A 12645-nucleotide genomic window follows, 5' to 3' on the forward strand; every position below is an offset into this window, starting at 1 on the left:
GGAGGGAGTTAGCAAGATTAAGATGATGCTAAAATAATAAAATGGATGGGAAAAAAGATGCCAGGAGGAACTGAAAAAGCCAGGTAAAAAAAGAAAGATCTGTCTGCAGGTTCCTGAAAGGGTGGGAAAAATGTTTTCTCAAAAACCCTGAATCTTTCAGGTAAAACTTTGGGTTGTAATTTCCGGAAAATATAACAGTATGAGTCCAACGTGATGTTTATATTACATAAAGCTCAAAAAACTATTTTGAACGGAATTTATGCCAAAAATCTTGCTCGTGCGCTATGCTTTCACATTAACGTGAAGTTCTAATTTCAGCTCACATAATAACATTGAGTAGGTCCTAGGTCCGGGTTAAGCCCCGAATGTTCAACGTATGGCTGGTATGTCAGTCACCCTGGTGGGCATGGGCTGGTTTTGTCCATTACACTCCCGGGCTGAAAATGGGTCCCACTCTGGCCCTGATAGATTTCTAATATCAGTGACGTGCAGTCTGGGTAGGCAAGGTAGGCACTGCCTACCCTGTCAAAATTCGAACATAATTTTTTTAATTAAATCATTTTATTTCTATTTATATTGTATTTTTACATTTTTTTCTTGTGATTTATATATGCAATATGTGTGTTTTTCAAATTGTTTAGACGTTACGATGACAAATGTAGCAGTTAGGCTACACATAATCAAATACAAAAAATGGTCGAATAAGCAGCTTTTACTGTCCATTCATTGCGGACGACAAGCAAAAAGCACAACTGCTGTGCCTTTACACATAAATATAGTATGCCAGTATTCATCTATGTTAGGTATCAAACATGGACCAATTAAAATCAAGATACTACTGGGCATTTGCGCAGCTAACAGTCATTGTAAGCGTAATGCCCGCAAAACTTCAAGTCCAAATGACAGCAGCGGTGTCTGCCAATATCACAGAGTTGTGGAATTTCTCCAAGATCGATTTAAATTTTAAAAAGGATAATAGCAAGAGGGAGGTCTACGCCAGACTTAGATGGACTGATGCAGCAAAAGGGATAACAAATTGTCTGATTTTTGCAAACAGACTGGTATGGAAGAAAATATTGGCTGTGCTAACAGTCAGCGGCTGTAGGCTACTGCTTTTACTGTTTCCAGCGTTTACTGTTTTGACATATTAGCCTAACAATAAATTAGGTAATCTGGCTTTCATAACTCAGTGCCTAGCCTCTTACTGACATCACCGCAGGTCACTGTATGATATATAATTGCGCAGCTCCCCTTGTCAAGGATCTAGCACACCCTCAGTACCTGCATTAAAAATGATCTGGCACCGCCCCTGACAAGAAGACATGAACAGATTAATACCCAAATGACAACGACCTGTCAGACACTTTAAACCTTGTCATTAGATTCTTGAGTGTCCACTGACTGTTGCTCTTGGTCCGATGCAGTGCAGGTGATCCTACTTTTCACCTTCTTATTGGAGGAGATAATGAAGTAAGGACTGAGGAAGGCATAGCTGGAGGAGAAGAATATCTTCATGTCTGCCACATCCGGAGACACCTTGGCCACGGTCAGCATGTAGACCTAGATCACATTGTCTAAGCCAAAGAACACAACGTACAGGACCACTAGGGTGATAACCATCTTTGCCGCCCTGGACTCCATCCCTCCCCCCTGGGCCCTCCGGATGTTCCGCACCTTGCGGCTGTGCCGGTGGAGCACCAGGAGGATGTAGCTGCTGGACCACAACATCAGCCCCACAAAGGCAAAGTCGCGCACCGTGAGGCTGGCGCCATTAATCACGTACGAAAGGTTGTCCCGGAAGTCCACGTGGCAGTAGCCGAGGTTGAGGGTGAAGGCCGGGACGGTGCCGTTGCGTGGCGCGGTGGTGAACATTGGTGCCGCGATGCATACGGCCATGTTGAGGCACCAGAGACCTACGAAGGTGGGCAGGAGGAGGGAAGGCAGCTGGGCCTTTAGGCTGGACCAGCGGGGGCCCGCTGCAGGAGAGAGAGTCACCGCCTGGAACACGCTCAGCATGCTGGTGATGCAGACGGAGAGGGAGCGGGATACGCGATAGGCATAGATGACCACCTTGCAGCCGGGGTCGTTGAGCAAATCCTTCAGGCCGTAGACAGTCATGGTCAGGGGCACGCAGCGGGTGAGGAGCAGCAGGAGGTTGACAAAGGCCAGGTGGCAGAGGATGATGTCCACCGGCTGGAGACGGCGGTCTAAGTAGAGGATGTGGGCATAGGCGAGAAGAACCACCACGTTCCCCAGGATACCCATACCGGTTTGCAAGAGGAAGGACACTCCTTTGATGGTCACACACAGATCCATGATTCCAAGCCTGTGCTGTTGCAGACAAGAAGCAAAAAATCAAATATGTTACACAACAAGGAAGTCAATAAAGCAAAGAAGCAACTAATGCCAACTAGTGTACTTTTATGTGTTACCTTATCTCTCTTTAATTATAGATAATAAATATCATGGCATGTGAATATCCTCACCTGAGATTATTGATAAAGAATTATGAACAGGGCAATGAACATTCTGTGTGGCTAATTGCCCGTGTAATTTCAATTTATAGCTTCTTGTGCCCCATTGGGATAAGGAAAAAACATTGCAGTTTTTACTCCACCCCCCACCCAAAATGTAGGACTCCCACTAGACACAAGAGCATGCTTTCAAAACTCAACTCCAAGAAGTTACTTTAAAAACTTGTAGCTCTCAAGTCTACACACTCAAACAATAGTGAAGAAGAGTATTTGAGATTGTACCCAGTCTCAAGGACTCAATGTTTTTGGATGTAGTCTTAAAATAAGATAATCCTTTATTTGTCCCGCAGTGGGGAAATTGCAGTTTGCAACAGCAGCAGGGTACATAACAGCACTCAGAGTACAATGAAATATAGAAAATACAAAATATAAAATATAGGAGATACAAGATACAGGGAGTCATAAATTATGAAGATAAGGATCTAAGGGTATAATATAGTAAAATAATATAATAATATATAAAGTAAGTGAGAGTTAAGTGTGACTTAAGTGTGGTGGCTGCTGCTATGAATAAGTAATGAGTGACATACAAGTTATTGCACGTAAGAAAAAATATTGCACGTAATATTATTGCATGTAATAGCATAAATAAATATTGCACATAGTAGTGGTTACAGACATGGTACAGCAGCAGTGGACCACAACTGTGATATAGTGGACACTGCATATGACTATATTCTAACTGATTCATATGTATCTGAACTGGGTCAGTTCACCAGAATGTTCTCTCCCTGTGAAGGTGTGGAGTTATTGTTGTTGATGTAAACTCAGACTGATGGAGCTATTAAGGTAGCGTCTAGAGACCCTAACACACACAGCTGGTCCCCTGTTCCAATCTTTCCTTTCTTTTACTGTTTTGGGAATTTGCCACAGAGGAGCTAAGCGATAAGATGTAAAAACACACATGATGTTGAGCAGAGATTTCTGGGAAAATACCACTTTATCTCCTGTACTAAACACAAATTTCAGAATAGACACTTCAGTATTCCTATTCAGTAACATTTGGGGAGATTTGCAAAATGCTTATCAGATCATTATTTAGGTCCAAATGACTGAGATTGAGTTTCAATGATAGAAAGATTTAATATTCTCATTACTTAATCTTATTCCCCATGCATCACAACATGAAAAATATGTTTATTTCCCCATGAGTGTATTGATATGTTTACACGAGCAAAGGCCTAATTAAAAGGGCAAGTTCATGCTTGTTTCCCCCAAGGGATTCTATCATATGTTCTGCATCAGAGAAATCATGTTTTCCCTCACATGTTTTCTCCCCAAGAATGGACCACTTTTCTCATATTCATCCTCCATTTTTGATCAAACATTTACCGCAATGCCTCTGAAGACATAGGAGAATAAGCACCCCAATAAAGTTACACATTTTCCAGATGGATATCTTATTTTAATTATTTTTGCCCCCCTAAGGATCCGTCAATATTTGGACTACATAGACAACGTCGGTGTCAAACGTTTTGTCTTGTTGGCGATTGAGTTGCTTGAGTTGCCACAGCCTAAACTTTATGTCAAAAGAAACATTCTCCTTTCCGGCGCTTTAGCCATTTCCCACTAAATAAATATCAAGCTTATGTACATTAATGGGGGATATTTTCAGTTAGCAGATGGTACTGTTTGAATCGCTATTCCATCTGAAATACTGCCAGTGACAATGTTGTTACAATAGCTTGTTTCAAAGGGCGTTCTTAATGAATTATTCAATATGAGTAGGCAAAATGCTTGAAAATATCACTAAAAGGGACAAACTTAAGGGGACTGACCCATCTGCAAATGACGTAAGCAAACATATCCTACAATTTCCCAAGAAATTGAACCCTTTCTAATTTAGGATTATTCTCTCTCTCTCTCTCTCTCTCTCTCTCTTTCTCTCTCTCTCTCTTTCTATCTCTCTCTCTGTCTGTCCAAGTTGCTGAAAATCCCATAGGAATGCATTGAAATTTGAACATTCTATTAAGAAAAAAGTTGTTTTTTCCCTTGTAACTTTTTTCAGCTTTTCGGCACAATGTAGACACTTCCTGAAAATCTAAGTTAGGTGGAAATACGTCCTCAGCCCAAAAAAAAATAATCAAAAGACATACATTTTGGGGTTTGGCTCCCTGAATGAGTCTTTAAGCAACCTGTGATGTCAGACACTGGGTGTCTCGATAACTCCCGCGCTTACTCAACATGCAAGGTTGGTTCTATTACTCACGTCAACTGAAACAGGTTGTACTTTGAGATGGCCGCCTTAATATGTCAACACAAATCATAGCAAAGGCGTAAAGTATGTGGATGCAAGTATCGGTCATGGTTACTGGTTTTAAAAGTATATTTTTACACACTTTTGATGTATCTTTTCAGTCATTGGAACCAAAAAAAACATTGGCACTATACAATCCACTCACTTGGTGACTTTTAAAATATTTTTTTTGACCAAAATCATTAATGGTAATGATATGCAAATGTTGTTGTCACGTAGCACAAATCTGAACCAATCATAAACTTTTTTGTTTGTCAGGAATTGCAAATATATTTAAGAAAAAGCTAGAATATTCCTTCATTCCGGCAATAGGGGTTACGCCGAGCGCCCGACGTTCGAACCGGAAAACAGATGTAATAATTTCCGCTGCTGTCCAAACCCAACAGCAAACCCAGCTAGTTCACACAATCAACAATAACATTATTATTATTATTATTAACATTTTGGGCGTTTTAAATAAATTAACTGTAAAAAACATGTATTTATACAAACGGTTTAAGTACCAGATGCGGAAAATCCAAACAGTGATTTTTACTGCATAACACACTGAGATTGCAAGTTTTACACAAATTACATCAAAAATCGTACCGCCCTGCTAAATGCAGAATTCCCATATCTCTTGAAAGCTGCTCTCCTCAACCTTTTTGGTGTAGAATTGACCGACATGTAAAATGATTAACTTTGGGTCATGACGCGAACGAGACAAAGCTGCAGTCTACCGGGCGAGCCGTTCTCACTCAAATAAGACTATCACGACCCAAATAAAAAATTGTAAGCAATTGTAATTGTCTTCAGATCAATTGGGAATCGCTTTTTCTTCTAAAGAGTGCCATCCTCAACCTTTTTGGTGCAGGATTCACTGAGATATAAAATTGGAAACTGGAGGCATCTTGTCTAAAAATGTCCCATGTCAGCATAGAGCGTACAGATCGGGAAGTGATGATGTCTGTTTTACGGAATACGGAAGTGTTTTCTGCATAACTCCTATTTTTCTAGAAAAATAAATTCAATGGCAGATTTTAGGAAAAAGACAAAAACTACTGAAATTACATTCACAGGTGAGGGGGAGCAGCACTGGGAGACTTGCAAAACTTTAGGTATCATTAGATGATTTGACCACTTATCAATTTGCCATATTGCACTATGTGCACTATGTGTAGCTTTTTATATATTTGATTGTCTTAATTTTTTAATGTTTTACCCTTAGTTACTCTTCTTATTTAAGATTCGTATATTTATAATGTGTGCACCTTCCTGCCACAGTAAATTCCTTGTCTGTATGAACTATTTGGAGTTGTCTCTAGGCAATAGCCATATTAACCACGATATCACAGATCCTTAATTACACCACATATCTTTGGGGTTACTTGGTTTGGGGTTCATCCAAAACAGCTGGTTACCTGTTAGGGTTACCTTGCTATGATTATCAGAAGTCATGTCTGTACCCACGTTTCTATGTTGTGCAGCGATGATCTAAGTATTACTTCGCAATATGTGGTGTAATTAAGGGTCTGTGATATTGTGGTTAATATGGCTATAGCCTAGAGACAACTCCAAATACATGATGAGTAGCCTACATTTGGGTAGGGTCTACGGTAACTAGTTGATTCAGAAGAACCAAACAACATGTTGCCTGAAGGCCAACGTACTTAATACATTTGTGACTAAATATCCTATGGGCCTTAGTAGCTCGCGATGTAATGCAACAGATTACCACAATGAATCTGTTTTTGCTCGTGGGATCGAATCCCACTCAAATCTTTTATTTTCTTAGCTTCCATTTATTATGGTGTGAATGGCTGTAATGCAGTGCTCACTACATTTGTTCAGAATATACAATTATGAATTTAATTGATCTCAAAAGATATAGCGAAGAAACACTCAGCCATAGGCTACACATATCGCATAGGAAACAAATGTTTCCATGTTGTGTTACGCGTATTTTGATCGTATTGTCTGGGTTAGCAGCGACGTTCTTAGTATGAATTTTTTTAATGTGGTGTCAGAAGGAGCTTTGATGTCGTGGTAAATACGGCTATAGCCTCCAAACAACCCCAAATACGTGATTAGTAGCCTACATTCAGGTAGTGTGTATGGGTCAAAATGTTACCAGTAACATTACCAGTTGACTTACCTTTTTGAGCTAGTGTAGCTTGTGGTGTAAATCCACGGACTTTCGTGCGTACGCTTTTTTGCTCTAGTGCGATCGAATCCCACTTCATGCGAGCCTGCAAATGCTTTTTTTTCTCCATTTATTTTGTCGCGAATGGTAGCCTAATGTAGTGCGCACGTAGCCCATAGGCCCACTTTCATATTTGCCGCAGAAAATATGAGATCCGACTTGAAAATCACCAGTAATATGTTTGTGAATGTGTGACGAATCTGGTGATAGAGGCAGACTGATAGGTGCACACACAGCTGGGGAACCAGTTAAACTGGGAACCAGTTAGGACGTAACACCGGCACGCAAGAAAAGGTGCCGGTACGCAAAAAAAGGTGCCGGTACGCTTAAGAGTAAAATGTAGAGGTGCTGGTACTGCGTACCGGTGAGTACTGGCCCACTTCGAGCACTGTGTCCCAGTAGGCATAATTTATGCCTATGGAACGCAGAGTTAGTCACAATTAACTAAATAAATTGATTGGTAAATAAATAGATAAATACTTGAATAAATATGGGTATGAAATGAACCCTGAAAGATGGCAGTAAATATATAAATATAGCTTCATATAATCATATAGCTGAATCCATTTACCTACATCAATAATTAAATACATTTATTTATTTCTAAATGACGTTTTTGAAAAAACAACATTTGTTTATTTAATGGGACTTTTATTTCCTAATGCCACATTTATTTATTTATTGAGACTTTTATTTCCAACGCCACATATTTCCGAGCACCACATTTATTTCTGTGCTGTATTTATTTCCAGTCTCACATGCAAACCAGAGGGGCGTGGTTATTTTCAGACCAACGCAGCTGCACAAGATCGAAGGCAGATAGGGACACCTAGATTCGGTAGATGATGGAAGACAGTCTGTCAGAGATCGCATGCTGGCCTTATAGATCAAATTGATCAGCATATGGGCATTGCCACTGTATAACTTGGGGGGGTCAAGTCCCCCTCACTTAAAAAAAAGTATTCTAAAACTGGTTGTTCCCATCCTTGATTGTGATTGGCTATATCGCGTTCCATGCCGTTGTAAAATCCAGCATAGCCTCACAGGTTGTCCTCATAACATTCTTTAACATTCCATATTACTGCGCATCAAATATTTCAAATTGAAAAAGACGGCAAAGATGTCCATCTGGCTGTTGCGTGGCAACGATTTATGTACTATACTTTGTAGTAGCGGAAGAATGACGGTTTATTATTTAACTATTGTTCAATGTTTCTAATTGTTTTTATTGATGAAACCACATCAAATATTTGTAGTAACAGTTTTAGAAAAGCAATAAGCCCCGCGAGTCCGTGGTTTACACTGATTTTAGAACTCCGCTTCGCGTCGTGCCTAACAACTCCCCTTACCTGTTCTAAAATCAGCATAAACCACGGCCTCTTGGGGCTTATTGCTTAAGTTTGGACCCCCCCACATTTGCAATCAACTACTAGTCCAGTGATCTTTGCATTGCTTCACAATCAAATCTGTTCCGCTTTATCAGTAAGGGGAATACCCATAGCAATAGAAATCCACTTGTTTTCCTGGTTTCCTACCCAAACAGCCTCATCACGCACGCAGATTCAACTCCCATAGTCTTTGATCGAAGCGTCGCGCTTGCAGCTAGCACTTAAGACATCGACTGTTCCACAGACGAGATGGACATTTTTTTCAAGGAAGAGGAAAGTAGGCCTAAGTCAGATGCCCAAGTTTTCCCTTCAGTGGCCAAAGCACCCTTATGAGACATTCTCTGACTATAATAGCATTAGCCTTAGTCACAAAGATCGTTCTGCAAACAAAAACATTATGATTATAGCTGATAAGGCGGCTTTTTACCGACAACTAGCACTAGACAATATTTATTTACTCATTACAAGTGGAACAGCATTTGTTGATTTCTTAATCTGTGCCATTTAGTTAAACACTTAAACCAGATTTTCTGAAAGCTTACATCCTAAGGATGCAATCTGTGGACAAGACTCCAGGTTTGAACACACATTTGACCATTTCTGAACTGTCCAGTCATGCTTTAGCCTACATAATTATTAGGCAACTAAACCTATACCAATTGTGAATTTGATATGCTGGGTACATATTTTAGGCTACATCTCAGAAATCTTCATATGAACAATCTATATTAAGCTTATTTCAATTATCAATATGAAAGAATGCTCAATACATCTCCATGTCTCCTGATATAGGTGGTTGAGATTGAGAGTGAGTCAGAGGCAGGAACAGCATGCAGGGGCAGTGGAGACAGCTGTTTTGTCGAGGTGGCTTTTCGTCGGTGGTAAGGTGTGCTAGGAGACCTGAGGAGAGGCTTCGAATTGGTCTTCAAGATGGCGGCTGCAACAAAAAAAGTCACTTGACCTAAAACCCATGATATTCATTATTTCATAAAGATACTCATCAGGGAATGCCAAAGGGTTTTATCGGCCTTTAAATGTTCTGGCTTTTCTGAGCACCTCTCACTACCCGCGCACCAAGCTCCACAGGATCTTCTATGAACGATGACGCCATTATCCTCAAAAATGAGTTATTGGGAGTGGCTTTTATACCGGTTGATTTCTTATCTCCTACTTAACCTGCTCCCGACCAGGTTAGCCGTTCAGCATATGTTATCGTGGCGATCTACCCCGGTAACAAGTAATCCACCGTCGTAGTACAGAAAACCCTGGGTTGAACCTGAAGTTACCTCGCTAACGCCAAATCTTGATTCGTAGTACAGGCCCCGGGCTAGGTGTTAAAGATGTGTTACCATGGCGATCTACCCCGGTAACAAGTGATCCACCGTCGTGATACAGAAAACTCTGTGGTTAAACCTCGCTAATGCCAAATCTTGATTCTCCAAATCTTGATTCAGGCGATGGCCATTCGCTTTTCTATTTAGCAACCTGTGTTGACAAACGCAAAATAGAGCGTTTCATCACATTAAAAGTCAAACCCACATTTAAGTATAACGGCTTGTTTTTGGTTGTTAACCATATAACATAAATGGTATAACGAGCCATTTACTCGTTTGATCGTCCATTTATTGCATGCTGGCACAGGTGAAAAAGAGAGAGAGAGAGAGAGAGAGAGAGAGGCGGGGAGAGATGTGCCATGATTGAAGGTGTTATTACTTCCACTAACACCAGGGGACAGCAATGACTTTACCTGAAGCCAATAAGCCTACTTATATTTTTCTTGACAACACAGCAGGTTCTTTACTAGAATACACACACACGCTAGTATGTATTAATCAAAATGGTCTGTACTGTATTGTTTAGCCAAAAAAGTGGTTTGACAAGCTTGTTGAAACCTAGTTGCATATTGGGTCAGCAGACCCAGGGTCTAAACCTCCTCTGTGCTTTGCTAAAGCAGAGGGCTTAAAAGTAGGCTATTAGTCGTGTGTCTGTATAGTGTACACTGCAAGGTAGCCTAAAACACATCTGACCTCAACTTGCTCACTATGATTGCTTCAATGCCCTTCATTAAAACATACAACAGAGTTGAAAGCAATCATGTAGGTGGGGCGAGAGAGGGTGGAGGAAGTTTCTCATATATATTAAATATAGTTAGTCAAAGATAATAATTTTATAACTAAGTAGCAACTAGCAAACTCGGTCGATATATAGGCCTACATCCAGCGTGCTGTGTGTGTCTTCTATTAGAACCTGTGGTGTAGTCCAGATAATAAAGAAGGCTAAAGGTAAAAAAGCTAGTCGTTGCTGCCCTCTGGTGTTCGGAAGTAATAACACCTCCAATCATAACACGTCTCTCCCCCTCTCTCTCTTTTTCACATGTTCCAGCGTGCATAATAATGGACGATCAAACAAACAAGTATATGGCTCGTTATACTATTTGTGTTATATGGTTATTCCATTATTCTGAAATAAAACTAAACAATGGAAACCAAGCATTTTGGTCACAAAATAGACAAAACGATATTACGACCTTATTTTTCAGATTTTGCACCAGCATACTTTATATGGAATAATCAAACCAACGATTCATGTCTCGTTATACCATTTGTGTGATATGGTTATTACAGTAGCCTATATAAAAAAAAGGAAACAACAAAAAACAAGCCGTTATACTTCAATGTGGGTTGGAGTTCCAAAATTGACATAACGATATTACTCTATTTTGCATTTGTCAACACGGGTTGCAAAATATAAAAACAAATGGCCACCAATTACATGGACCAAGTACCTGTATAAAACATAAAAATGTACTTTTTATTGTTATTTATTTCCACACACCAATGTATTTTTACTCAGTAGGCCTAAGTTCCATTCAGAATGTCACAAACTACTTCTACTCATACAACAAAAAGACATGAACAGATCATTACCCAAATGACAACGACCTGTCAGACACTTTAAACCTTGTCATTAGATTCTTGAGTGTCCACTGACTGTTGCTCTTGGTCCGATGCAGTGCAGGTGATCCTACTTTTCACCTTCTTGTTGGAGGAGATAATGAAGTAAGGACTGAGGAAGGCATAGCTGGAGGAGAAGAACACCCTCATGTCTGCCACAACCGGAGACACCTTGGCCACGGTCAGCATGTAGATCCAGATCATATTGTCTATGCCGAAGAACACAACATACAGGACCACTAGGGTGATAACCGTCTTTGCCGCCCTGGACTCCATCCCTCCCCCCTGGGCCCTCCGGATGTTCCGCACCTTGCGGCTGTGCCGGTGGAGCAACAGGAGGATGTAGCTGCTGGACCACAACATCAGTCCCACAAAGGCAAAGTCGCGCACCGTGAGGATGGCCCCGTTAATCACGTACGACAAGCTGTCTCGGAAGTCCACGTGGCAGAAGCCGAGGTTGAGGGTGAAGGCCGGGACGGTGCCGTTGCGTGGCGCGGTGGTGAACATTGGTGCCGCGATGCATACGACCATGTTGAGGCACCAGAGACCTACGAAGGTGGGCAGGAGGAGGGAGGGCAGCCGGGCCTTCAGCCTGGACCAGCGGGGGCCCCCGTCGGGGGAGAGAGTCACCGCCTGGAACACGCTCAGCATGCAGGTGATGCAGACGGAGAGGGCGCGGGCAATGCGATAGGCATAGATGACCACCTTGCAGCCGGGGTTGTCGAGCAAATCCTTCAGGCCGAAGACGGTCATGGTCTGGGGCACGCAGCGGGTGAGGAGCAGCAGGAGGTTGACAAAGGCCAGGTGGCAGAGGATGATGTCCACCGGCTGGAGACGGCGGTCTAAGTAGAGGATGTGGGCATAGGCGAGAAGAACCACCACGTTCCCCAGGATACCCATACCGGTTTGCAAGAGGAAGGACACTCCTTTGATGGTCACACACAGATCCATGATTCCAAGCCTGTGCTGTTGCAGACAAGAAGCAGAAAATCAAATATGTTACACAACAAGGAAGTCAATAAAGCGAAGAAGCAACTAATGCCAACTAGTGTACTATTATGTGTTATCTTATCTCTCTTTAATTATAGATAATAAATATCCTAGCATGTGAATATCCTCGCCTGAGATTATCGATAAAGAATTAAGAACAGGGCAATGAACATGTGTGGATAATTGCCCGTGTAATTTCAATTTATAGCTTCTTGTGCCCCATTGGGATAAGGAAAAAACATTGCAGTTTTTACTCCACCCCCCACCCAAAATGTAGGACTCCCACTAGACAACAAGAGCATGTTTTCAAATCTCAACTCCAACTAGACAGGGTACAATT

At 41.3% G+C, this 12645-nt stretch overlaps 1 protein-coding gene and 1 pseudogene across 1 annotated transcript; both read right to left on the reverse strand.

The window, feature by feature from the left end:
• Window positions 1-1365: 1365 nt before the first annotated feature.
• Window positions 1366-2334, reverse strand: LOC146273352 (olfactory receptor class A-like protein 1; annotated as a pseudogene).
• Window positions 2335-11041: 8707 nt separating this feature from the next.
• LOC146273353 (olfactory receptor class A-like protein 1) lies at window positions 11042-12284 on the reverse strand. The gene has a single exon (XM_084705638.1). It carries the CDS (start codon window positions 12264-12266, stop codon window positions 11316-11318), a length of 951 nt encoding a protein of 316 aa, XP_084561764.1. The 5' UTR covers window positions 12267-12284; the 3' UTR covers window positions 11042-11315.
• Between the last annotated feature and the right edge of the window lie 361 nt (window positions 12285-12645).

Source organism: Hypomesus nipponensis, chromosome 9 (assembly GCF_054491055.1).
Source record: "Hypomesus nipponensis isolate SF chromosome 9, ASM5449105v1, whole genome shotgun sequence".
Taxonomy (NCBI): Eukaryota; Metazoa; Chordata; class Actinopteri; order Osmeriformes; family Osmeridae; genus Hypomesus; species Hypomesus nipponensis.